Source organism: Mustela nivalis (assembly GCF_964662115.1).
Source record: "Mustela nivalis genome assembly, chromosome: 11".
Classification (NCBI taxonomy): Eukaryota; Metazoa; Chordata; class Mammalia; order Carnivora; family Mustelidae; genus Mustela; species Mustela nivalis.
Window position 1 is genome coordinate 10,681,132 of NC_139030.1, and position 27,730 is coordinate 10,708,861.

The 27,730-nt window shown below is 43.1% G+C and overlaps 1 protein-coding gene and 1 long non-coding RNA gene across 4 annotated transcripts in view; one reads left to right on the top strand and one right to left on the bottom strand.

Annotated features, from left to right (window-relative positions):
- The first annotated feature begins 1,195 nt into the window (after positions 1–1,195).
- NIFK (nucleolar protein interacting with the FHA domain of MKI67) overlaps positions 1,196–27,730 on the top strand; it is a 32,771-nt gene continuing 6,236 nt past the window's right edge. Inside the window, exons 1-7 of one of the 3 annotated variants that reach the window (XM_082689819.1) lie at positions 1,196–1,400; positions 2,542–2,679; positions 7,367–7,475; positions 9,418–9,629; positions 10,522–10,587; positions 10,714–10,797; positions 11,733–12,513. In XM_082689819.1, coding sequence (XP_082545945.1) covers positions 1,296–1,400; positions 2,542–2,679; positions 7,367–7,475; positions 9,418–9,629; positions 10,522–10,587; positions 10,714–10,797; positions 11,733–11,921 — 903 coding nt within the window. In that variant the 5' untranslated portion in view covers positions 1,196–1,295 and the 3' untranslated portion in view covers positions 11,922–12,513. Of the gene's footprint in view, positions 1,401–2,541; positions 2,680–7,366; positions 7,476–9,417; positions 9,630–10,521; positions 10,588–10,713; positions 10,831–11,732; positions 12,514–23,456; positions 23,981–27,730 lie in introns of those variants that run through there. The other 2 variants (XM_082689820.1, XM_082689821.1) reach the window with 2 other exon arrangements.
- On the bottom strand, positions 12,129–20,447 carry LOC309843889. Its single transcript, XR_014300400.1, has 2 exons — positions 19,791–20,447; positions 12,129–14,345 (listed from the first exon to the last, which is right to left on the bottom strand). It is a non-coding gene; the product is annotated as an uncharacterized lncRNA (long non-coding RNA).

The following is a 27,730-nucleotide window of genomic DNA, read 5'->3' on the forward strand; positions in this document are numbered from 1 at the left end:
CTTACAGTAAAACCCAAACTTTAAACCTTGACAGGCAGAGACCTGAAGTTCCAGCCTGGCCCTCGCCCCTCACCCCTCATGGCTGAGCTCCAACCACACTGGCTGGTTCTTTCTTTCCAGCTCTAGGGGCAGTGCACCCAGGGTACCCCAACCTGCATGGGAAGCTTCCAGGTCTTCACACGTGGCTCCTTACAGCCTTCAGGTTTCACTCAAATGCCACCCACTCTGAGGGGCCTCCTTGGTCACCCAGTGTGCCTTTATCCCATGGGGTCTTATGTCTCCCATTGCACCAAGCCCACCCCAAACATTATTTTCCACCTCCACCCCCAATCCTAAGTTCCCTAAGGGCTGCGACACGAGGACACAGTAAGAGCTCAAAAAATGAGTGTGTGAAAGAAAGAAAATAAAAAAGAATTAAAGAGTGATTGGCAAAGGGGGATAGGGTGGCTGGGTGATGGACATTGGGGAGGATATGTGTTGTGGAGAGTGTTGCGTGCTGTGTAAGATTGATGAATCACAGACCTGCACCCCTGAACAAATAATAGATTGTAAGTTAATAATAAAAAGTTTTTTACAAAAGAATGATTGGCAAAACCTCAAGGGCACTCACGTTGTTTGGGTCTTTATTTTTATTTATTTATTTTTAGAGATTATTTATTTATTTATTTATTTGACAGAGATCACAAGTAGGCAGAGAGGCAGGCAGAGAAAGAGAGGGAAGCAGGCTCCCCACCAAGCAGAGAGCCCAATGTGGGGCTTGATCCCAGGACCCTGGGATGATGACCTGAGCCGAAGGCAGAGGCCTTAACCTACTGAGCCACCCAGGCGCCCCTGGGTCTTTATTTTATTTTTTTTTTTAAGATTTTATTTATTTATTTGACAGAGAGAAATCACAAGTACACTGAGAGGCAGGCAGAGAGAGAGAGAAGGAAGCAGGCTCCCCGCTGAGCAGAGAGCCCGATGCGGGACTCGATCCCAGGACCCTGAGATCATGTGGGTCTTTATTTTTAAACCTCTCCTTGAAAGTGGCTGGCCGCAGTGTAGGCATGAGCAAGTTATCATTCGTCAGTTTAAACAGGTGGTGGAAATGAGAGCAAGGCCAAGGGGCGCCCAGCCAGCAGGGGGCGCCCGAGCTCTCGCTGGCCCCTCCCGAGCTCCGCCCCGCCCCCGGCGCCCTATGTCCCGCCTCCGCGCGTCAGCAAGCATGTCTCCTCCCCCACATCCGCTTTGGTGAGCTGAGCGCTTGGTGCTTCCGGTGGCGCCGCGTGGGGCTCGTTGGCCTGGAAGCCGTCGCCATGGCGGTGTTTGCTGGCCCGGCCAAGCCGTTCCTGTCGCTAAACCCGCAGGAAGAGGCCAAGTTTCAGAAGGAGGTGGCGCAGGCTCGTCGGCGCGCAACCCAGGTTAGCAGCCACCGCGGGTCGGACTGAGAGAGGAGGGGACAGACAGGTCCGCTACCTCTGGCGACTCCCAGGGTGGGCCGCAGACCTCATGAGCTTGAAGGCCAAGATCTCTGAGACCGAGAGGGCTATGCTGACAGGGAGATGGGATTTAGCCGTGTAGGCCTTAGGGTCCTCCTGTGGAAATACGGGGGACGTAATTGGGATAATGCAAGAGGAAGGCCAGCTGTAGGGAATGGACTCTGATACCGCAAATCCTCTGGTTAGAGATGCCACTGCTCTGCTTTGCACCCGAATTTGGGAGGGTTGTTTGCCTGGTTGGTGATTTGGGGGGTCTTAAAAGACAAACTTTGCAGAGTTCCATTTACTGACTAGGGCCTCTGGCATCAGGTTTTATTCGCCTTGGTTTTTTTTGTTTTTTTGTTTTGTTTTGTTTTGTTTTTAAGCAAAAACACATGTTAGGGGCATCTAGGTGGCTCAGTGGGTTCAAGCCTCTGCCTTCGGCTCAGGTCATGATCCCAGGGTCCTGGGATCGAGTCCCGCATCAGGCTCTCTGCTCAGCAGGGAGCCTGCTTCCTTCTCTCTCTCTCTGTCTCCCTCTCTGCCTACTTGTGATCTCTCTCTGTCAAGTAAATAAATAAAATCGTAAAAAAAAAAAACAACCACATGTTTGGAAAAGTTAAAAGTGCTTGTTATGGAAGGCGAGAGCATGATGACTGAGGTGCTGACAGGTTGGTGGACACTGAAATTGTCTCGAAATTGTTCAGTTAGGTGGTTGTGACCCGCGGTGATGTGCAGGCAAAGTTGAAGGGTACGTTTATGTGGAGTTTGACCAGAAGATTAGAAATGATGTGTTAAAAGATTTACTTGCCTATCCGTTGGTTCATCATGTAGTTGATTGAGCATTTCCAGGGTTCCAGGTGCTGCAGTACAAGCTAAGACAATCCACCCCTTGACCATTGTCCTCCTGAAAAGGTAGACACCTAATTTTTCAGTTACTATTCTGTAAGTGAAAAAACAGGGAAGGTTTTTGATCTTTTGTCTTGGACTGAGAGAGGGTTTTTGCAGGTTGTGTTGCAATGTGATTTTTTTTTTTTTTTTTTTTAAATTAACATTCGCATGTACCTGGTCTATATGTTTTCAGCGACAGGAGAAAGAAAAACTGACTCCTGGAGTAATCTACGTGGGCCACTTACCTCCAGCACTCTACGAAACCCAGATCCGGGCATATTTCTCCCAGTTTGGCACTGTTACAAAATTCAGACTGTCCAGAAGTAAACGGGTGAGATTAAATTAGATTGTTTTGCTTCTTAAAAGTATATGAGATTCGGCTCTCTGCTCAGCAGGGAGCCTGCTTCCTTCTCTCTCTCTCTCTCTGCCTGCCTCTCAGTGTACTTGTAATTTCTCTCTGTCAAATAAATAAATAAAATCTTTAAAAAAAAAAAAAGTATATGAGATTTGACAGTTTATAGAGTGATCATATATTGTTTGTCACAGTTCATTTCAGAAAAGGGGGTGGGTAAGATTTCAAACCTGAAACTGAAAAGAGCAAAATCAGTGTTACTGTATATGTTTGTTTTACTATTAAAATTGCCCCAAATCGGGGCGCCTGGGTGGCTCAGTGGGTTGGGCCACTGCCTTCGGCTCAGGTCGTGATCTCGGGGTCCTGGGATCGAGTCCCACATCGGGCTCTCTGCTCAGCAGGGAGCCTGCTTCCCTTTCTCTCTCTCTGCCTGCCTCTCTGTCTACTTGTGATTTCTCTCTGTCAAATAAATAAATAAAATCTTAAAAAAAAAAAAAAATTGCCCCAAATCTTCAAATTAAATTGATAATCCTGGTAAATGAGTCATACTTATTCTGTGGCTACTAAGCCAGGAATAGATGAACTTCTGTTTGAGAAGCCATTACGAACATCTTGTATTAGCCTCTGGCACATGCATCTCTATAATAGCAAAGGTTTGTATAGTGCGTAGTTAAGAACAAGGCTATTGAAGCCAGACCATGTAGCTTTGAGCCCTGGCTGTATAGGTCACTAGTTATGTGACCTTAGACAAACTATGTAATTTCTCTATGTTTCAGTCTTCTAGTCTGTAAAATATGAATAAAATACTATCCACCTCGTAGGAGAACATATTTAAAGATTAAACAAGGTAAAAAACGCAGAGTTCTTAGAACAATACCTGATAAAAGTAAACCCTTTATAAATGTTACTATTATACTGAACCTACCTCCTAATGAAGAAAACATTTGTATGGTTGGTTTCCGAAGTAGAAGAATGGCCTCTTTATTTTCTTCCCTGCATGCATCCAGTTTTGGTTGTGACCATAGACCTCTCACTGTTGGAATCTGTTTTTTCTTGATTCAGTTTTCCCACATTTTATCAAAGTTGAATTTTATATTTGATTTGGTATGTGAGGAGATAGGGTGTGCATCCATCATACGCCAGTTATCATAAAATCACAGATATTAATGTTGTCAAAGCAACATGTTAGCATTAAAGAAAATTTTAGATTTAAAATGCCCTAGTATCTCTTCCATCCTAACCAAAATAACATTTTGTCTGTATTCCTTCCCTTATTTTTCCATTTCCCTATTTATAATGGTTGCATATTATGTGGGTGAGATATTTTAAACATCCTAAAGTCTGATAGAGCATTTAGTGTTTGTTTGGTAATCCGCCATTCACTTTTATCACATATCAACTTGATCTCACACTTGTTTCAGATATTTGTTCTTTAAGAAATAAATTATAGGTAGACTTGAGGTCCCTTTTGTACCCTTCCCAATCCTCTTCATTTTCTGCCCATGTCCAGGGACTTAGTATTTGTGAATCCAGTGCTCTTCATTACTCTGTGCTTTTAAATTTTTACGATGTGTTCGTGTATGAATGAATATATGTTATGTATTTAAATCAACATTTTATCATTCTTTAACTGAATTTTTTCATTAACAATCTATTTAGAATTTTATCCATGGAACATTTATTGTCGTTGCTGTGTTCCTTTGCTTGATTTATTAAAGCTTATCCATCTTCTTATTGATTATTAGGGTTTTAGTTTTGTTTGGGGGGGAGTTGTTTGTTTACAATTTTTCTGTGTTATCGGTGAATCTACTAGGAACATTCTTTGTGCGGGTATAGGCATACTCTTCTGGAATAGTAAATAGTAAATTCTGGGGGTCCCAGGGTTATGGGATCAAGCCCCATGCCTGACTGCTTGCTCAGCAGGAAGCCTGCTTTTCCCTTTCCCCTGTGCTCCTGCTATGTCTCTCTCAAATGAAGTCTTTTTAAAAAATAAATGAATAAAATTCTCTGGACTTTGGACCGACTATAAGAAATAAGTTTTATAACACAAGCCTGCACACACACATATGTATGTAAAGATAATTGAAATAATTCATAAGGCAGTACCTAACCTTTCTATTTAGATTTTTTAAATGCTTTTCTGACCCACTAAATTGATTTTGTTGCCTTCTTAAAGGTCACATTCAGAGTTTGAAAACTACCGCTTTACAGAATATCCTCATCCTCAGAGTCACTGAGTATAGAAGGCTCATGGTTTCTGTATCTGCCTTACTCTGTGACACTTGTAACATTATGTGTGTGTTGGCCATTAGAACTCCCATCTTCTATGAATTGCCTGTACACAGGTTTTCCCTTTCTTATTGTTGTCTTTTCTGAAAACTTTTTTTCTGCATTTTCTGGGACGTTATTTTGTAAATGTTTTCCCAGATTACAATATAGCCATTGTTTTCCTCAGTTTTATATTTGGAAAATGTTTCAAGGCTACAGGCAGGTAGAAAGAACATTATGAACATCTCTGCCCCTCGCCTGGATTCACGTGTTACTAACATCCTGACACATTATCTTCATCTCTTTACTTGTCCTCTAAACACGTCATTGTTTTGCTGAGCCTTTTGAAGAAAGTGATAGTCATAATACTTTAAATACTTCATCATAAATTTAAGAATAGAACCTTGTCTACGTAACAACAGTATAGTAGTTTATAATGTACTGTCCCTCTGCATACATCCTCAGTAGTCACAAAATGTCTTTAGTTATTCTCTACCCATTCTGGAATCCAATCGAGGTTCATGCATTGTATTTGGTTTTAGCTTTTCAGCCTATCTGTAACAATCTTCTTGCCCATTTTTGCTTAATTGTTTTGCTTTTCTTGACTTTGGCTTTTTTAAAGAGTTCAGGTCAGTTGTCTTATAGAAAGCTTGCTGCTTAAGGAGATGCACCAAAATTTACCACATCCAGCATTGCTGTTGCATAATAAAGGTGCCATTTCCCCCTCTCACCCCAGTTTTGACGGTTAGCTCAGTACTTTCAGCATTCTGGGATTACTAGGTAAAATAGGTAAACGTGTTTGGAATTTTTTTTTTTTTTTTTTTTTTTTATCTCTATACCCAACATGGGGCTTAAATTTAACAAGCTCTGAGATTAAGAGTCACATGCTCTATCAGCTGAGCCAGCCAGGTGCTCCTGGCTTTTGGTTTTGGTTTTGGTTTTTTGTTTGTTTAGTCACTTGACTGTATTTTTAAATCCCTTCTCAGAAGGTTTATATCAGTTAATTATGTGGCACAGTAAGTTTAGTATCATAATGTGTCTCTTCTACTCCACCATCTTTCCCCTCCCTATTAAGAGAGAGGAATATAAAGAATTTTCGGGCATACAAATTTTTACCAAAATCTTCTTGTTGTAGATAATTAAACAGTGGGTGTGTCCACATTGCTAGTTAGTGGCACTGTTGGTGCTAGAAATGAGCCTTCTGATCATTGGATGTTTTCTGTTTCCATAATTTGTATTACCAGTTTTGATCCATTTCCAAAGATATGCTTAAATGTAAAATTGTGAAAGTTTCCCATTATTACTAATAATTAGAACCACAGGGTGGAAATATTTGTTTTTCCAACCCTCCTAGGTTTTCTGGCTGGGACCCTGTAAACTTAATGTCCTGCTTTTAGGCAAATAGAGGAGGGCAAAGGACTTTTTGTTGTTTACTACTTCCAGTTGCTTTCAGCTTAAAGTAATCCTTATGCCAACATGGAATATTTGGGGATGGCATATTCTGCCACCCTAGAGGAACATTTGTGCTCTTGACAGACTTTTTGTAGAGCATTTATGAATTATTTCTTCATAGCAACCCTATGAGAGTGATTATTTTGTCCCCATTTAATAGAATGAAAAACTGAGGTTTATTGTTACTTACCTAATTGTCACAGCTGCACTCCAAACTTGGGCATTTGGATGCTAGAACCCATGCTCTTATTACTAAGGTGATGAGGGCAGGAGTGCTGAGGGCAGGAATCGAGGACATGTATTTCAGAAGATGTTCACAGCGTCCCTTTGCCATCCGTTATGAAGATGATCAGTCATTAGTAAACATGAAAATGAACACATTATTTTATTGATTAGCTTGGCAACACTGAGGACTTAGTTTCTTTCCAGTTCTTATATACAAAGTGAGAATTAGATGACCTGGATTGTTTGCGAAACATCGCACTATCTGCTAGGCATTGTGAATACATGAATAAAATGACTATCAGTGAAATTGGTAATGAGTAAAGGACTGTGGGCCTTACCTTCATGTGGTAAATTCCAGCTGCATTGGTAATGTATTTATCATGTAATCAAAATTCTAGGAATACCTCAAAATCAAGGCATGTCCTGCCTATTTTGGATCTTTTCTTTCTAATATATTTCATTTTCACATAATCTTTACACCCAGTGTGAGCTCAAACTCAGAATCCCAAGATCAAGAGTTGCATGCTGTACTGACTGAGCCAGCCAGGCGCCCCAGATCTTATCTTTTCCCATAACAGCCCCTGCACAGTGTATTGAAGTTAGAATAATGTTACTCAGTAATGGGCCTAATGTACATTATTTAAATTAATGACATTTTAGGACTTTCCAGACCCATTAGAATTTAATCATTCTACTTTTTGTGGTGGGTTTTCCATTGCAGACTGGAAATAGTAAAGGCTATGCCTTTGTGGAGTTTGCATCTGAAGATGTTGCCAAGATAGTTGCTGACACGATGAACAACTACCTTTTTGGTGAAAGACTCTTAAAATGTAAGTGCTTTTCTCTTACCTGTGGGATTGTGTGGTTGCCTCCTGCTGGTGCATGGCTCTGCTGAGAAGGACAGATTGCTTAGCTCCTTGGATGTCCCACTTCGTCTCTGGGATGATTCTCCTAAGTATTTAAGTGCAAGGATATGAGCGCATTTTCTAGAATTGTAAAACCTTCCAGAGTGAGAGCCATTTTAACGCTAAGATGGAATTGGGACAAGTTACTACATTGGCAACTGACCTATCTCTAATGGGATATGGAAGGCTTCCCTGAGGAGGTATCATTTCGGTTGAAACCTGAAGATTAGGTAGGAGTGAGCCAGGGGAAGGGAATTATCATCTCTGGCTTAATGGGACAGCTAAAAAACCAGAGGTGACTAACTGTACTTAGTTGCCTGTGAAGGAATGTGAGGAGAATAGGAGATAGAGGAGGTCAGGTTACTGAAGGCCTTAAAAATCTGGGAGTTGATAGGGATACCTCGGTGGCTCAGTCATTGAATGTCTGCCTGAGATCGAGCCCCACATCTGTCTCTCTGCTCAGCAGGAGGTCTGCTTCTCCCTCTCCCACTCCCCCTGCTTGTGTTCCCTCTCTCACTGTCTTTCTCTGTCAAATAAATAAAGTCTTTAAAAAATCTGGGAGATGAGAATATATCCTGAGGGCAGTGGAAAGTCACCGATAGATTCTACATAGGATAACATCAAAGGCAAGAAATCACATTTGAGAGTCCATCTAAACAACATTGGCTGCAGCTCTTTCACAGGAGAAACTATGAGGAGTAGAGGGGAGACAACACCAGCTTAGTTTATCCTACAGAAAGTGGAGCTGCCCACTTTGCATTCCCAGAGCTTCCCTGTCTATAGCTCGGTGCCTCTGGAGGCAGAGTTAACTTTTGGCTTCTCTGTGCTGATGGTGGAGTGTGTGACCATACCAGGTGTCCAAACCACAGACATCTGTTCACGTAGCTGATGAGCTGCCCACATAGCATCTCTCTCTCTCTCTCTCTCTCTCTCTCTGTTCCTGTTGCCGTGACAGAATCCTAGTGGCCTCATGAGGTCATGGGTTCATTTCACACATAGAAAGCGTGACTCTTGCCAGGAGGAAATGAGCCAAATAGGTGGCCTACGATGTGTCAGGGGACCACATTGGTAGGATCAGTGCTATGCTATATCTGACTTGGAAAGATCACAAAAAAGGTTCTGAACCCTGGTATGAGTTCAGATGGAAGATTAGCCTCATTGTCTTTTTTTTTTTTCCTGAATGGAAGTAGTGTATTTTGGAGGCGAGCCCAGGAGAATACAGGTAGGGAGTAGAGAAGTGAGAGGAGCAGGAAGTTGTTGAGGGTGTGTAAGCGAGCACATTACCTCTCAGGTAGCTGGGCTCCATCCTGCTGGGTAACACAGGGAGACAGAATAATTCTATCTGACAGGCAAGGGAACTAGGGTTCTTATCTATCAACTCCCCATCCGCCATTGGTTGAGGGTTGATGCAAGTGTTCTGGCCTGCCTTGCACATAGTCGCAGTATTCTTTCATAGCCTGAAAAGGGCCCTTAAGCAGAGAGCTAGAGATAACCGGTAAGCTAGCTGAGTCCTAGAGAGGTATGCAGAGATGAGGTGGAAAGTGATTCCTTCTGGTACAGCAGGTCACACAGCCTGAGATCCTGCTAGCTAGCTTCTCAGTGTCTTGACACCAGCAAGACATTCCTTTATACAACTCCTCTTGTGCATTTACATGTTTCTAGCTCCTGGAACAGTTCTTGGCATTTTTTAAGTAGATACTTAATAATAATTGTTGGCTGAATGCCTTTCTTTTAGGTCCCTAATTTATTGTTTCAGTCTTCTCCATGTAAACGAGAAACATCATCTTGATGATTTGATACTGGTGAAAACTTCAAAATCTTCTCTTTGCCACTTGGTTGAAAACTTCTTTCTTTCTTTTAAATGTAGGTCATTTTATACCACCTGAAAAAGTACATGAAGAACTTTTTAGAGAGTGGCATGTTCCATTTAAAAAGCCATCATATCCAGCAGTGAAACGGTATAATCAGAATCGGACCCTTCTTCAAAAGCTACAGATGGAGGAGCGATTTAAAAAGAAGGAAAAATTACTCAGGAAGAAATTAGCTAAAAAAGGAATTGATTATGATTTTCCTTCACTGGTAAATACTGCTTCCCAAAATGTTTTTTGTGTTTTTTTTCTTGGGGTGGGCTTTGTACCTCATTAGCTATAAAACATATTTACGGTTTTATACATAATAAAGTGTCTAGCCCAGTATTCATCATGTGCTAGGCCTTGCCTAAATTTTTGAAACACTGCATTGTAGGTTCTTTTTTCCCCAACTAAAGATTTTACTTATTTATTTTAGAGAGAGTGCACACAAGTTGCGGGGTGGAGGGGGTGAGAAGCAGATGCCCTGCTGAGTAGGGAGCTCAGTTTCAGGACCCCAAGATCGTGACCTGAGCTGAAGGCAAATGCTTATTAACCAGCTGCGTTCCCATTATGCACCTGCACTGTAGGCCCTTTCTAAAAGTTAGTTAGAGCAGATCCTGTGATCTCCATTATACAGAAGAGGAAGCTCTTGAAAGGAATTAGCTTAGAGTGCCTGGGTGGCTCAGTTGGTTATCCACCAACAACCCATGGGAACCATTTGGGAGCTGGGATGATGAAGCTGGAAAACAGGCATTCGAGAAAGCTTCTCAGTAGCCTATTTGCTACTTTGTGTGAAAGCCCTGCTTCATGATCTAATCCTGAACTTGCCCAGATTGGGGCCTGCCTTTTCACATTCTTCTGGTACACATTTCTGATTCAGCTTTCTGTGTGGCCAGCTCCAGGTTTTGGACCCACTTCAACCTCTGCAGCCTGTGCCCATTCCTTAGTTAGGCCCCCCTTCCAGTTTTGCCCTTAAGATCATGCGTTCTGCTTTTTAAATTGAAATGCTATGTCATTTGAGGATAATTTACTGATAATATATGTGAGGCTCTAATGGTAAGTTAAAAATGTAAATTTTTTTTTTGTTCATTTGTTTAAAACTTTTTTTATGTTCATTTAAGATTTTACATAAAAAGGAGAAAAGAAATGCTTCAAACACTGGTCTTCAGAAATCTACAAATAGCCAGGTAAAATTTTGTTTATTTGTCGTATTACATGCCAGATATTAGGAAAAGATAAATGGGGAAATATATTCAGGACTACTATTGCTGATAAACATGCAGGTTGATGAAGTCCCTTAAAATTTATTTAAGGTCTTATCAAAGAAGAAGAAGAAGAAAAAGGTTTCAAAGGTTTCACATACTCCTACCACTCCTGAGAAGACTGTGGATAGCCAGGTAAAATTGTTCTCAGTATTCTGGAAATGAAATGTTCTAAAAGTGATTTGAAAGAGGAAAAGCAGGGGCACCTAGCTGGCTTGGTCAGTGGATTTTGCAACTCTTAATCTCACGACTATGAGTATACCACATAGGGTGTAGAGATTACTTTTAAAATAAATGATTTTTTTTAAAAAAGATTTTATTTGAGAGAATTCAAGTTGTGGTAGCAAACACACACACACACACACACCCCACCCCCACCCCCCCACACACACCCCCTGGGGCAAAGGCAGACGCTTAACTGACTAAGCCACCCAGGTGACCCAGTAGATACTTTTTTTTTTTTTTTTTAAGATTTTATTTATTTATTTGACAGACAGAGATCACAAGTAGGCAGAGAGACAGGCAGAAAGAGAGAGGAAGGGAAGCAGGCTCCCCGCTGAGCAGAGAGCCCGATGCGGGGCTCGATCCCAGGATCCTGAGACCATGACCTGAGCCGAAGGCAGAGGCTTAACCACTGAGCCACCCAGGCGCCCCGACCCAGTAGATACTTTTTTTTTTTTTTAAAAAAAAAAAAAAAAAAAAAAAGGAGAACCAGTTTGTGCTCCTGGCACTTTAGTAAAATTGCAGATTTTACCTTGTGATTGTTTTGGTAAATAATTGCTGGTGATTTAGCAGATAATAGTGAAGTTAGCAAACATTATCGTGAGTTTACTGCATTGTTTGCCTTTCAGCAAAGTGACTGAGTCAGTAGGGAGAACTGAGGCTGCTATCTTTATAAATGTAGCAAGTCTAGTTTTCTATCTAATAGCCTATAATGGAGTATATTGTGTGTAGCTGTATCACCAAAAGGGATAAACAAGCCTAAAATAACAGGGCAGTTGGGGTGGGGGTAAACTCATTCCTAATACCTTTCTATATTCCTGTATTACAACCTTTTACTTGGAATCCAGGGCCCCACGCCAGTTTGTACGCCAACATTTTTGGAGAAACGAAAATCTGAAGTGGCTAAGATGAACGTTGATGATAAAGATAATGAAATAGTTTTCAAACAGCCCATACCCAGTGTAAAAGAAGAAACACAAGAGACTCAGACACCTACACGTTCAAGAAAAAAAAGACGAAGGAAAAGCAGTCAGTGATTCTGAATGTATTCTATTTCTTCTGAAAAATGTGGTTTTAGTGTGAGGGCTAATTCTGTGTATTTAACTAGATGCAGTGGAGTGCAACCATTGACAAGATTCTTAGAGGGAAAACTGTCAGTTCAAGGCCGTACGGAAAGCAGTCAGTAGCTGCTTACCTGCCCTTGCTGAGATGCGCGGGTGTCTAGCTTGCCGGAGCCGGGCTCATGCTGCCTCTTTGTCCTGGTCTCTAGTTTTCTTTGCAGATTTCATAGCTGTCTTTAATTACTCTGCCTGGATAGAAAAGTCACCATTTACTGCAGCTTTCCTTGTTACCATCAAATAAAAAAAATAAAATCTTGACCATCTACATGGTTCTCTGTTGGGCGTGCACGTTTAACCCATAAGGGCATTTCAACATGTGCTTCAAATTGAAAGTTAAATTACATGGAGAGAGAAGTACATGTGTGTGATTATTTTTACCATGTTAAGTTAGTTTTTGATGGGTTAGCAAGATTTAATAACCCATCATTTTGTCTGTATCATGGATGTGGGATTGTATTTCAACAATCAGTGATCAGCAAATAAACTTTCTACAATTCATTTGTATGCAGATGGGGCTTTGATTTTTTTTTTTTTTTTTAAATTTCTAGTGTAATTAACATACAGTGTTAACGTTAGTTTCAAGTGTACAATACAGTGTTTCAGCACTTCATACATCACCCAGTGCTTCTCCTCCTTCCCTCTGGTAACCATTGGTTTGTTCTCTATTGTTGAGAGTCTCTTTCGTGGTTTGCCTCTTTTTTTTCCTCTCTCTTTGCTTATTTGTATTGTGTCTTAAATTCCACATATGAGTGAAATCATGTGGAATTTGTCTTTCTCTTGACTGACCTTTCTTTTAGCATAATACTCTTCTCTTCACCCATGTTGCAAGTGGCCAGATTTTGTTCTTTTTTTATGGCTCAGTAATATTCTGTTGTAAAGCCTTGGGTGTCTTGAAGTAAAATAGTAGGTTTTTGCCACCTCAACTATTTTAAAGTTTCTTTTTTCTTTTTTTTTTTTTAAGATTTATTTATTTATTTATTTGACAGAGATCACAATAGGCAGAGAGGCAGGCAGAGAGAGGAAGGGAAGCAGGCTCCCCGCTGAGCAGAGAGCCCGATGTAGGGCTCCATCCCAGGACCCTGAGATCATGACCCGAGTCGAAGGCAGAGGCTTAACCCACTGAGCCACCCAGGCGCCCCAAGTTTCTGCTAGTTGAATATAAAATTTTGTAGTGATAATGGCCCAAATAAGGTAAAAAGAGGGTACATTTAAAACTGCAATCAGTATGACTATGACTGTAAAAAACTTTTTTTTTTAAATGGGAAGTGTTTACACTTGAGTATGTGGAAGCAAAAGTATGCGTTGCTGTTATATATAATCAGCAAAGAGCTAAAGGAAAAAAGGAATGACTACACAGACAAGGTTCAATTAGTCCGATGTTTAGACTGTATTTACCATAGATAAGGTGGCAAGTGAGCAGACCAGTGAGGAGTGAGGTTTTCTTTTGCCAGCAGTACTTGGAATACAGTGTGACCGTGTCCAAGCCACTTGTCACTGTGACTGGAAACGAGCCCTGGCTGATAAAGTGGCATGAGCTGGGAATCCAGATTATCTGTAGGAATTCTGAAGTCTCACTGTCCTGCCACAGAGGCCGTCTCTTGTTCCAGAACTGACCCAGAGCAGTCATCCCCGTGCAGTGACTGATGCAGGAGGCTGCTATCCTTTCACCTCGGGGTTGGGGGGGGGGTGTGTGTAGTTTTGTACATAGATTTTTTTTCCCCACTCCATAAGCAGAAATGATTGCATGGCCCAAACTGAATTATGTCATGGGGCATCCTTTGGACCGTCTGGTGGCTTATTGTCCCGTGGGCCAAGTCTGCTCTCCCTGTTGTGATTTTACATTTTTAAACGCTTGGAAAATCAAAATTCATAGCGAAAGAAGATTAAATGCAAGACTTAGTGTTCCTAAATACAGGTTTATTGGAACACAGTCCAATTCATTTACAGGTTGTATATAGCTGCCTCTGTGCTGCGCGAGTTTAGCACAATAGAGGCCATCTGCGGTCCTCTGCTCAGCACAGCCCTCGGATGTGCCACAAACTCAATGACGCACTCTGAGCTCGACCTACAAGGAATCCTTGGTAGATGCACTGGACTGCCTCTACAGAAGGAGACACAAAAGGGGACAGTCCGAAGAAATTCAAAAAAGAACCTGCTGTGCAAATTCCAGAGGGCCATGATCGTGCATCTCTTGTGACAGAATGGCCGAGAGGAATCCCAAACCCGAAGTTAGGAAGGCTCAACGAGAACCAGCCATCTGGGCTGCCAGGGATGCAAAAGAGGCCAAAAAGCATCTAACGAGACAGATGGCTGCTGCTGGGGCTCCCACGAAGGTGGCACCTAAGCAAAAGATGGTGAAGCCTATGAAGGTTTCTGTTCCTGGCGTAAGTGGCAAACGCTGAGTTGGCAGATCAGATTTTTAAATAAATGTCTATTAAAAGAATACAATATGTGTTGACATTACCAGACTAAGCACTATTACAGTATCCCCAGCCCACAGGAAAGCAACAGGCAGAGAGAATATTTTGGATGGAGTATCTCAGGATGTAATTTCTCATCCAAAAAATAAGCATGAGGTAGTAACTGAAGTCCCAAGATAGCTTATTTCTTAGCCCAGCAAGGAAAGCCGTTTACCGGTGAGGAGGTCATTAGATTGTGTTTGCAGCAGCTGGAGAAATGTGTCCAGATAAAATAAGCTTTTTATTTATTTATTAATAGAGAGTGGGCGTGGGGAGGACAGAGGGAGAGAGAATCTTTTGTTATTAACATACAATGTTAATTGTTTGCCCCAGGGGTACTGGTCTGTGAATCATCAGGCTTACAGATTTCACAGCACTCACCATAGCACATACCCTCCCCAATGTCCATCACCCAGCCACCCCATCCCCCCGCTTAAGTTGGCTCCATACTCAGTGTGGAGCCCAATAGGCTCGATCTTACAACCCTGATATCATGATCTGAGCTGACATCAAGAGTCGGACACTTAACCGACTGAACCACCCAGGCACCCCTAAAATAAGCTTTTTTTTTTTTTTTTTTAAGATTTTATTTATTTATTTGACAGAGAGAGACCCAGGTGCCCCTAAAATAAGCTTTTCAAAACTATTGGCCTTTTGGGACACCTGGGGTACTCAGTCCATAGAGCATGTGACTCTTGATCTTGGGCTTGTGAAGTCGAGCCCTACATTGGAGTAGAGTTTAGTTAAATACATAAATACAGGGCGCCTGGGTGGCTCAGTGGGTTAAGCCGCTGCCTTCGGCTCAGGTCATGATCTCAGGGTCCTGGGATCGAGACCCGCATCGGGCTCTCTGCTCGGCAGGGAGCGTGCTTCCCTCTCTCTCTCTCTGCCTGCCTCTCCATCTACTTGTGATTTCTCTCTGTCAAATGAATAAATTTTTAAAAAAATTAAAAAAAAAAAACATAAATACAAGCATACATACTATTGGCCTTTCAGTGAGAACAGTTGCTTGAAGAATTAGGCATGAATTCTTAGGCATGAAGAATAAGGCAAATGATGTTGAATGTTTGTCCTTAGCTCTTGATGACTTAACAGATGTTACTGATAACTGTGTGGTTGATTATTCAGGAAGTCAATGCCAAGTTTGAAATGCTAGAGTGACCACCAGCTCATCCCCGTTTGCCCAGAACATTTCTGGTTTTAACACTGGAAACTTCCTGGTTCCAGGCTAAGTGGGATGGTTCGTCACCCTAGAAACGACTGAAGAATTCGATACTATGAGTAGTTGGTGTGGAGCAACTACAAACAAAAATATTTTGAAAGTTGAGAAAAAAAACTTAATACAATCTGAAGTGGAATCTTCCAAGATGTGCCACAACCAATGGTGGTAAAACTATGTGTGGGACAGAAAAGGCTTCACTGGACAAACACACAGTTTGCAAAACTATAAGGTGTTCAAAGCCTATTCACTGCAGTGTCCATCAGCAGTTAGTTATCAGAAAATATGTGAACCTATCATGTGTTATTGAACCAACAGTGTCCCTGACATACTTCATTTATTCTTGTGGATTTAACCATCACCAGTGCCATGTGTTTTTGACAGAAATAGAAGCTAAATATCCTGACTTGCACTATCACACAGCAGTTGGACAGCTTAGCAGTGGTAAAGTTTTATTGAAACTTTCTGGGTTCAGGGCCAAGGTTGCAAATTTCTGAATGAAAAGAACCTCCCTCAGCCACTACTGAGCAATGAATAGCTTTGGAAATTAGGTTTGGCTGCAAACTTGATGCATTTGCGTCAATGAATTAAACTTAGAATTACAAGTCAAAGCACCACCTGCATTTGAAACGTACATGGCACTTATGTCATTTTGATGATTAACATTTGAATGCAAGAAACGTCCCACTGCTTGAGAGACTTGCTGTGCTGTCAAAAGTTGACACAAGAAATACTATCTCCATTCCCACACAAATTTGCAGGTCTACTTTCCAACCACACACAAAAGTTCCAGCAGTAGTTTTCAGACCTCCATAAAAGTGCAAAGAAGATGTCCACGTTTCAAAATCCATTTAACTGTGGGATCACAAAGCTTCCACCTGTCTCAAGTGCAGGTGATTAACTACAGGGTAATGACTGACATGCTAAAAGGCAAATATGAGAAGCTAATGGAATTCTACAAATGCCTTCCCAATGAGGAATATACTCAAAATCGTATTTGGGGATTGATATCAGCATTTGATAGTGCCTATTTCTGTGCAAAAACATTTCAAAAAATGAAATACAGGGACTGGCTGGCTGTCTCAGTCAGTGGAACATGCAACTCTGGATCTCGGGGTCATGACTGCAAGCCCCATCCTGGGTATAGAGAGTACTTAAAAATGAACTTTTTTGAAAAATGAAATAGATAAAATCTCATTCCAGATCAATGTTAACATAGTAACATATTCCAAATAAATGACTTTGATGATAAGAAACACTAATTTCACACCTTCTGCAAAAATTCAAGATGGATAATGAACCTAAATGTACAATATAAAACTAAACAATTTTGAAGAAAACATAGGACAAAAGCTTTATGACCTGGTATTAGGCACAGGGTCCTTAAACATGACCCCAGGAGTACGATCCATGAAAGAAAAAAATTGATAAATTGGACTTGATCAAAATTTGGAATTTGCTCTTTAGTTAAATTACTGTTAAGAGAATGATAGGGTATCTGGGTGGCTCAGTCGTTTAAGCATCTGCCTTCTGCTCAGGTCATGATCCTCGGTTCCTGGGATCATGCCCCCATGTCTGGCTCTCTGTTCAGTGGGGAGCCTGCTTCTCCCTCCCCTTTTGCCTCTGAAATAAATAAATAAACTCTTAAAAAAGAGAGAAAGAGAATGAGAAGACAAGGTATAGATAGGGTGAAAATATTTTCGAAAAGCTTTTTATCCAGACTAGACCTGTCAAAACAATCAGCTCAAGTTGTTCTGGACAACCCAACTTCTGCCTTCTGACCATAAAAGGGAAACTATAATATAGACTCTCTTCAACATAATGTGAGGTATGTGGTAATAATTAACATTTACTCAGTATTTCCATGTGTCACATATTATGGTATGCCTTTTACATATATTAACCTATTTAATCAGAAAAAACCTACGAAGTAGATATTTCTTTTCAGTCCAAAAGAGGGGGAAACTGGGACACCTGGGTTACTCAGTTGGTTAAGCCACTGCCTTCGCTCAGGCCATGATCCCAGGGTCCTAGGACTGAGTCCCGCTGCCTGCTTGTGCGTGCTCTCTCTCTCTCTTTCTGATAAATAAATAAATAAATAAATAAAATATTTTTTAAAAATAAATAAATAAAAAATAAAAGAGGGGGAAACTAAAGCCCAGAGAGCTTACATAACTTGTCCAAAGACTGTATATGGTGAGCGGATTAATAATGCTGACTCAGAGCCCTTCAAGTTCCCCTCCCACATGCTGAGTTGTTAGTGGCAGTGGAAAAAGGGAGAGGTACAAAAGTCCTGCAGTGACAAGGCCTGCTGGCTATGAAAAGGAGGCAGAAATGGGGCACTGGGGCAGGCAGGGGAGGAGACCAATGGTGGCGGGGGTGGGGATGGGGGGGTTTGTTCTTGCATTGCCAGCTTTAAAGTGAAAGCACCTGAACGCTAGGTGGCGTTAGATCTCAGACACAAAATCTACAGTTAACTTTCACTAAAGTGAGACAAGAATGCAAGATTATTAAAGCGATGTATTTTTTGTAAATGAGATTTTATTTATTTATTTGAGAAAGAGAGCAGAGTGAGAGAGAAAGCATGAGCGGGGACAAGGGATGGGGGGGGCAGAGGAAGAAGGAGAAGCAGACATCCCACTAGGCAGGGAGCCCGATGCAGGACTGGATCCCAGGACCCCAGGATCATGACCTAAGCCAAAGGCATTTGCTTAACAGACTGAGCCACCCTGGAACCCCAGGATTTTATTTTTTAAACACCTCCTTGAGAAGCATCCTTTCACAGATATACACCCATACACACACACATACACCCCACCACCACCACCACCACCAATTTCTAGACAATTAGAGAACACAAACTGCCACTATCAAATGATCCTTAAGCAACTGGGGGGGGCGGTTAATAACGTCCCTTGGGAATCTTTAAAAAGGGGGGGGCACCTGGGTGGCTCAGTGGGTTAAAGCCTCTGCCTTCTGCTCAGGTCATGATTCCAGGGTCCTGGGATCGAGCCCCGCATCGGGCTCTCTATTCCATAGAGAGCCTGCCTCCTTCTCTCTCTGCCCACCTCTCTGCCTACTTGTAATCTCTGTCTGTCAAACAAATAAATAAAATCTTTAAAAAAAAAATAATGTCCCTTGGGCAATTAGTTAGTGTTGAAAAATATATTTGCCAGAGGATTTCACATCACAACATGCTGATGCGTGATCCATGAGTTTTTAGCTTATGAAATTGCATGAAGTTATGAACAAGCATAGCTTAGGGTAGTTTGTGGGCAAATAATATTACAATTTGTGTGCTGCAGCATATATGAGAATCAGATGGCTCTATTTAAAAAGGAAATTTCATGCAAGAGAGCTTTGCTTGACTCTTAAACACAATCTTCTGCCCCTGACATGTGGAGTATTTCCTATTTTCTACTCTCCGTGCTCATTTAGATTTTTATTTATTTATTTGAGAGAGAGAATCTCAAGCAGACTCCACACTGAGTGGGAGCCTGACATGGGGCTTGATTTCACAACCCTGAGATCATGACCTGAGCTGAAATCAAGAGTCGGACACTTAACTGACTGAGCCACCCAGACACCCCTTTTTAGGTTTTATTTTTTGTTCATGAGGCCTGAATTATAAGCATGAAGTAAACACTGGACTTAGAATATGGGGTATTTCCTATTTCTTTATTTTTAAAGATTTTATTTATTTATTTATTTATTTGAGAGAGAGCATAAGGCGGAGGGAGGGGGAGAGGGAGAGGGAGAAGCAGGCTCCCTGCTGAGCAAGGAGCTTGATCCCAGAACCCCCAGATCATGACCTGAGCTGAAAGCAGACACTGAACTGACTGAACCACCCAGGCGCCCCTCATTTTCCTATTTCAGTTAGTAAATCTCTGCATTGGGGAATATTTTTCAAATTATACCTAGGTGATATATTTCTGGCCTTTTTCCCTCTTAAAAACAAACAAAACCAAAACCCCAAAACTGTCTGGGGAGTCGACCTTACCGTTGGATCAGCAAGTCCCACTGATCCAATCAGAGAATGTCTCACATACCTATCTACTAATTCCTCCTGTCCCCATAGCCAGTCTGTTCTATAATTAAATTACTTACCAAGCACGGCTGCGGCCCACTCCGCTTCTGTTTGCGTTTACAGAAAGAAGGACTTGAATTTGCAGCAGTACTATAGAGGTTACTTTTCTGTGTTGGTTAGTGGCCAATTTTAGAATCTCCCCTGTTATAAATAAACCCTGTCAATTCCACAATGCCCAGGAAAAGAAATTCAGACATTTGATGCTTGCCGAACATAGTTTCCATAGCAAATGGGCTGTGATGCATGCTGCTGTTCAGCAGATTCATTCGCAGGTTCTCTTTTGATTTGAGTATTTCCAAGGGAAGTGCTGTAAGGTGGGTTCCGGGGGAAGTAGGACCTTTGCAAGAAGAACCTACAAAACACCCTCATGGTCCGTCTAAAGGAGAAACTCTTCAGGATGTTTTTGGCACTGATACAGGATGATCACTGGCAATTTTTTTCTTCTGCAGGAATGTGTCAATTTCTTCTATTTCTGCTTTAACACTTAGCTAGATGATAAGTACTGCAGCAGTTTTTTTTCTAATTAGCTTTTTAAAAGTATATATCACTGCCAATGTATGCCTGGTATAATAAAAAAAAATGCAAACAAGTAGTTTAGTTTAGTAAATGCAAATTGTGTAAAATCTGTTTCTTACCTTGCAAGTTTGTTCTTAGCCCGTTATCTGATTTGATGTTAAGGTAGAAGCAGTCATATAAAGGCATAAATTGCTCACCTGGCTCATTGTTTGTGAGCTGGTTGACTTTTTCCTTGTTTGTTTGTTTGTTTTTTTTCAATGTAATTAATTACCTGAAGAGGAGTATATTAAAAAGCTACAAGAACTCAAAAGATCCCCCAAATCAGTCTCTCCCCTTGCCTGTTAAGCACTTACGGGTCTCCAGCCCACCAGCTGTGTGCTCAGCTGGAGATTTGCTCCCCCACCCCAGCGCTGCAGCTGCTGACTTCCCCAGCTTCTCAATCCCGGGAGGGCCATCTCATCACTTGAATCAAGAGGACCTATTTGGTTTTTTGCATCATCTGTTTCAACTCTTTTTCTCACTTTGTTTTTGTTTATTTGTTTGTTTTTAAATACTCTCTTGTGTGGGGCTTGAACTCACAACATCGAGATCCAGAGTACTTCTTTTCTAATTTATTGTGTCTCCTCACTCTACCCCCAAGTACCTAGATTTCTAAGGGGAGGAGCTTTGTCTTGTTCGTAGTTATATCCCCAGAGACTGAGACAATGCTGATACACCCTATTTGTTTCATTAATTCGTCCATTCAAAACATGTACCTTAGCACCTGCTGTGTGTCAGGCACTGGGGATTAGCAGTGAACAAAAATCCCTGCCCTCACGCAGCTTACATTCTAGTATTGCAAGACAAGCAATTCTCAAAGAAGGAAAAGAAATACATACCATGATGGAAAATGCTAAGTGCTATAGAGAAAAATCAAACATCAAATAAGAAAAAGGGACAGAGACTTCTAAGGGTGGAAGAGGGGCTGCCATTTCAAGTGGGTGGTCCAGAAGGCTCGCTTTGAACGTGGCATCTGAGCAGAGACCATTTAAGGAAGGGAGGGAGTGAGCCCTGCAGATCTTGAAGGGAAAGATTTTCAGGCAGAGGAAACAGCAAGTGCAAAGGCCAAGAGGTGGGAGCAAGCATGTTTATTCCAGAATCCATAAGATCAATGTAGCTGGAGTGGAGCTGGCAGAGGGAAGTGGTAGGAGATGGAGTCTTTAGCAAAGAAGGAAAGTGAAGAGATGCCAGAGCGGGCAGGATCAGGGAGACCATTGGAAACCATTGTCTGACTGTGAGTGAGATAGAGAGCACTGGTAGGCTTACATATAAGAGGATTGCTGGGCAGCTGTACTGAGAACAAACTGTGAAAACACACAGGAGGAAGTTGATGCTATTGCAGTAATCCCGGGGGGCATCTGTGCTGGTTAGACCCGGGTGGGAGCAGCGAAGAAGTGCCCCTGTTCTGCATAAGTTCTCAAGGTGGCCAGTGAGATCCGCTGATCACTTTGATATGGGTGCAAGAGAAATAGGAGTCAGGTTTGGCAACGGGCAGAATAGAGAGACGTTAACCGAGATGAAGACGGTGGGAAGATGTTTGAGGGAAGGGTGGGGTTCCGGAGGTACTTCTGAGACATGATGAGTTAGAGGTGCCTATGAAACATCCAGACGCAGCTCTAAGTCTGAAGTCCAGCGGGAAGTTCTGAGCTGGAGAGAGAAATGCAGGCTATAGCCTGAGATTAAATGGGCTTTCACAGGAGCAAGTGCCCTGGAACATTCCAGGGTTTAGTAATCAGGGCAGTAAGCAGCAGCCAGCAAAAGAAGGAGAAATGGAGAAGTGGAAGGAAATCAGGGTGAAGGGGTTCCCAATGTCAGGAGAAAAGAGTGTTATCAGGGAGAGAGTGTGACCGTTTAGGTCCCATGCTGCTGGATGGGTGCCCTGAGAGGCAACCTGGGATGCACCATTCAGCAGTGTGGCAGTGACCTTGCAAAAGGATATCGAAGCTCATTTCCAGCCCTGAGATTCTATAATTATCCTGTTAGTTTATGCAAGTTATTATATTTGGGATTAAACAAATAATGAAGGAAGAGCCCAAGCAGGCTAAAGCAGTCCCCTCATCAGAGGTAACCCAACACTTGCCACATGCTGGAGCCAAGCGGAGGAAGTGGGAAGCCTCCAGCTGTTCATGTTTATTTGTCCTGGCGCAGTAACTCTGCTTACTGTTACGCTGAAAAAAAAATAAATTAATTTAAAAAAATTATTAACATTAAAAAAAAGAGTCTAGCTTTCAGATTGGAGTCAAGATTCAAACCCAGATTAGCCTAGTTCTGTCTTTCTCTTCATTACACTTTTGTTTCTTTTTAGAGCAATGTTTCTAGCACTAAAACTTCTGGAAATCAAAAATCTGTTCCCTCTTCGTCTTTTTTATTTTTTTTTCCTAATTATATGGAAGCTTCTCCATTTGTATTTGTTTTTATTTTATTTTATTTTTTCTGTGTTCCAAGACTCATTGTTTATGTTCTGCTTTAAAAAACTGTGACACTATCCTATAGGATGTTCTTATTATTTTCCTCCTCATACTTTTTGCGCTGCTAACTGGTCTAAAGGCATCATTCCTCTAATCAATAACTTCTATATTTGGGACAGTCATGGAAAATGTTAAGAAAGGGGATCTGAATGGAGAGAACAAGGCAACAAAGACCCGGCTCACAGAAGACCATAAATCTGTTTTGAATTTAAGCCTGTCTCAAACTTCTGTGATGCTTAGCATCCAAAAACAAATCTGACTCCTTCTATTTGAGTCCTTGGCCTGCCCTTAACCATGGCCCTTCTCCTTGCATCCTTGATCCATCCTTGGCCCTATTCTTTTTTTTTTTTTTTTAAGATTTTATTTGTTCATTTGGCAGAGAAAGAGATCACAAGTAGGCAGAGAGGCAGGCGGAGAGAGAGGGGGAAGCAGGCTGCCTGCTGAGCAGAGAGCCCGATGTGGGGCTTGATCCCAGGACCCTGAGATCATGACCTGAGCTGAAGGCAGAGGCTTTAACCCACTGAGCCACCCAGGCGCCCCAATCCTTGGCCCTATTCTTATTCTTCCTTGGGAAGTTCTACCTACATGCCATGAATTTGACCACAGACATTATCAAGGATACATCAGAGTTTAATCAGACTGTTCTCTTTCTTTTTTTCTTAGGATTGCATTTTTTTGTGACAGAGAGAGAGAAAGGTGAGCATGAGCCGGGGGTGGAAGGTGTTGGTGACAGAGGGAGAAGCAGACTCCCCGCTCAGAAGGGAGCCTGATGTGCGGCTTGATTCCAGGACCCTGGGATCAGGACCAGAGCCAAAGGCAGACGCTTAACCAACTGAGCCACCCACGGTGCCCCCAGAATGTTCTCTTTCTTAACAGTACATGAAATGGTGGAATGTCTTACAATCCACAGGAGTCTCGGGTTCAATGATAGATGATACCAGCCACAAGCAAACCATCCATGGCAGGCCCCTATGCTACAGTGGGTCCCTTCCGAGTGCCCACGACTCTCTGCTTTGCTCTATCTCCTGTATTTGCCCTCAGCATGCCATTTTTTCCAAACTATATTAGCTACTTATTATGTTCTTAGTTCCTGAGTTTGTACAAGGAAAATATTTCTTAGTAGCTCATGTTTCTTATTTGGAAATTGTACTCTGTAAACTAAAGGCATTGACTTTTATTTCTTTTCTCACCTGATTAATTTGTTTCCTTCCCAGGAAATACAGTTGACAGGCAGGACATAAAGCCAGTGCCCCAGCGGTGGTGGGGACAGGAGACCCAAAGAGGAGGAAGTCAGAGATTGGGTCCTCCTCTGGCCATGCAGGAACTCGCTGGTAACTGTGGTCCAGTCCCTTCCTCCTCTCTGAGCCTGGATATTTGGATCAGGGAAAGAAGAAGTGGAGTTAGCCAATCTCTAAGGTTCTTCTTCTTCTTCTTCTTCTTCTTTTTTAAAGATTTTATTTATTTATTTGAGAGACAGAAAGCATGAGCAAGGAGCAGGGCCGGGGGAGAGGGAGAATCAGGCTTCCCGCTGAGCAGGGAGCCCGGTGCGGGGCTCCATCCCAGGACCATGGGATCATGACCTGAGCCCAAGGCAGACGCTGAACTGACTGAGCCACCCACATGGCCCTCTGAGGTCCCTCTTGCCCTAACTTCTGGAGTTCTTCATTTGAGCCTACCAGAAAAGCACAGTGGAAAAGCAGTGAGATCTTCTGCCCTGGTGAGGGAGGGCCCTGACACCACTCAGGCCTGAGCAACCAGAGCCTCTTCTCCGTCAGGGAGCAGAACCTTGCCTCCCGTGACCACACCCTCTCTCCCCAGTCACATGTGTCTAACAAGTGGGGAGCTACTGGGAGGTCCAAATACTGGGAGTACGAACTGCAAGAAGCTGAGGACCACACTGTGAGGACAGTGCCTTGTCTGTCGTGCTGGGACTTGGTCGACTTCATGCCTACCCTCACTCCTCTTCCACAGTCAGCACTCACCAGCGTACTACAGGGATCCAGGAAGAGCCCAGTGACTGAATAGTCCATATGTGGGTGACTAACACTGGTTTAAGGGCAAGAAATGCCCAGTCAGCTCACTGGGAAGGAGTAGAGCCAAGGAGGGGGTTAGCTGATGCTGCTGTGGACAGCGGGGGAAGATGTAAGATTGGGAGCACCAGGGGCCAAAGTGGTGAGAAGTTATTAACATACAGATGCCAAGGATCAAAGTTTCCCCAATTTTCCTTGAGTTAACCATCTTTCCCCACTGTCAACCCATGTGATTTGAATGGAGGGTCTCCAGCCTGCGGTCTTGAGGGGACGCAGGAGCCGGGCCCCAGGGGCAGGCGTGCTGTCCCGAAAACACTTGCTGGAGCGATGGAGAAGAGGCACTTTTCCCACAGGGCCTCTGATTTCCCAGCATACCATCCTGGAGCTGCTGGTGGCCCCTTTATCACCAAAGGGAGCTCCAGCCTGAGAATACAGCCAACCCAAAAGAAAGCGGACCCAAGAGATGGAAGGACACTTATCTGAATCCCTTTATCCAGCCAAGCTCCTGGACTTTTCAGTAACCTGGGCCAATAACTGCCTTTCCCCCACCAATTGCGCAAGTAGAAGCAACAGATTTTTTTCTTTTAAGATTTCATTTATTGATTTGACCCAGAGAGAGAGCACGAGAAGGAGGAGCTGCAGAGAGACAGGAAGGGAGAAGCAGGCTCCCTGCACAGGAGGGATTCGATCCCAGGACCCTGAGATCATGGCCTGAGCCAAAGGCAGACACCCAACTGACTGAGCTACCCAGGTGCCCCCAGATTTTTTTTTTTTTAACTTGCAGATTTGAAGCAGTTACAGGCTTAAGAAAGTGAAGTCTTTTGCAGAGACAAGCCTGCAAGCAGTGCTGAGACAGAGCATGCTTCCGAAGCCACCCCTGGTCTTGCCTGACTGACATGTGCCAGGCCGCAGTGGGCTGAAGAACATTCCTCTCATCCCTGTGACCTAGGAAATAGCAACCTCACTGTGTGTGACCTCCTGCCAGCAGGTGTTGCTGCCTTCAAACAGCGCTCCCCAAAGTCTGAACAAGCAGGCAGGCTTTCCAAAGTTGAGGTGGGGGCGGGGGCTGACACCTGTTTCGCTAGTAAGACGCAAGGAAGCCCATGCAGACTCTTGCCACCCCCAGCATGGCCAGGGCAGGTGGGTGGGTGGGAGCGCCCCCCATTTACATTGTAAACATGTCTTGCATAATTGAGCTCCTCTTTTTCTGGTTGAACATTACCCACAGCTGCCTGCTGGATGGAAAATATGGCCAACAAATCACAGAGCAGGTATGTGTCAGTGAAGAATTTCCCACTAAACAGCAGGGATGCTGACCCTTCGTTTTCACAGCCTGGGGGTGGGAGGCCATAAAAGTCACTTGTGCAGGGTGTGTGGGGCTGCACTGAGTTGTTCTTCCCAGATACTGCGTGTGTCAGGAAGCGAGGGCTTTCTCAGATGTCATCATGAGCTCCCATTCATTCAGCAGGGGGACGCTCCGTGGTTTTTTCCTTCCAAAAGTCATGTTTTGGGACCCCTGAGTGGCTCAGTCGTTAAGCGCTTGCCTTTGGCTCTGGTCATGATCCTAGGGTCGTGGGATCGAGTCCTGCATCAGGCTCCCTGCTCAGCGGGAGCCTGGTTATTCCTCTGCCAGCTGCTCCCCCTGCTTGCGCGCTCTCTCTCTCTCTCCCTGTCAAATAAATAAATAAAATTAAAATTAAAAACCTCTCCAAATTAAACAACAACAACAACAAAACAGCCATGTTTTCAGCAAGGATTAAAATGTGTTTTCTGCTTTCCAGGGCATTGAAGCTTCCCACGTGTTCCTTAGAGACAAAACAGACTTTCGCGTCACTTATTTACAGCAACTGTTGCTGGGTTGATGCTAATTAAACTACATTCTAGGTGCCAGGAGAAGCTTTCAACCTACTTACCTCACGTATGGATCCCTAACACATCTGTGTGTGAAAATGAGTTTCATTTTATTTTTCTAATGTGAAAGTATCAGACGCACAGGCAAACTTCATCTCAGGCAGGCTACGAAACTGGATTAAGGTCACCAAGCTTGTATAAAGGTGTGACAGCACTTCCTGGGTCGGCTGGACTCCAGATCTTAGGTTCTGTCCACTTGCTGCCGCTGCCAATCATACACATGAAAGAATGGCAAATTTTGAAGTAAGGAACAAAACTTTAAACCGATTTGCTCCTTCTCGGTATTCTAAAAACACTTACTGTTCTTTTTATTTATTTATTTATTTATTTATTTATTTATTTATTTGACAGAGTGAGAGCGAGCACAAGCAGGCAGAGCAGCAGGCAGAGGGAGAGGGAGAAGCAGGGACCTTGCCAAGCAAGGAGCCCGACATGGGGTTTGATCCTAGGACCCTGGGATCATGACCTGAGCCGAAGGCAGTTGCCTAACCAACTGAGCCACCCAGGCACCCCTACTGTTCATTTTTTTTTTTTTTTTTTTAAGATTTTATTTATTTGTCAGAGAGAGAGCGCGAGCGAAAGTGAGCACAGGCAGACAGAGTGGAAGGCAGAGTCAGAGGGAGAAGCAGGCTCCCTGCGGAGCAAGGAGCCCGATGTGGGACTCGATCCCAGGACGCTGGGATCATGACCTGAGCCGAAGGCAGCTGCTTAACCAACTGAGCCACCCAGGCGTCCCCCTACTGTTCATTTTTTAAAAAAAGATTTTATTTATTTATTTGACACAGAGAGAGATAGCAAGAGAGGGAACACAAGCAGGGGGAGTGGGAGAGGGACAAGCAGGCTTCTCACCGAGCAGAGAGCCTAATGCGGGGCTTGATGCCAGGACCCTGGGCTCATGACCTGAGCCGAAGGCAGACACTTAACAACTGAGCCACCCAGGCACCCAATCTGCCCCTTGTTTTCACAGAGAGCCAGAGGCTGGAGGGCCACGGCTTA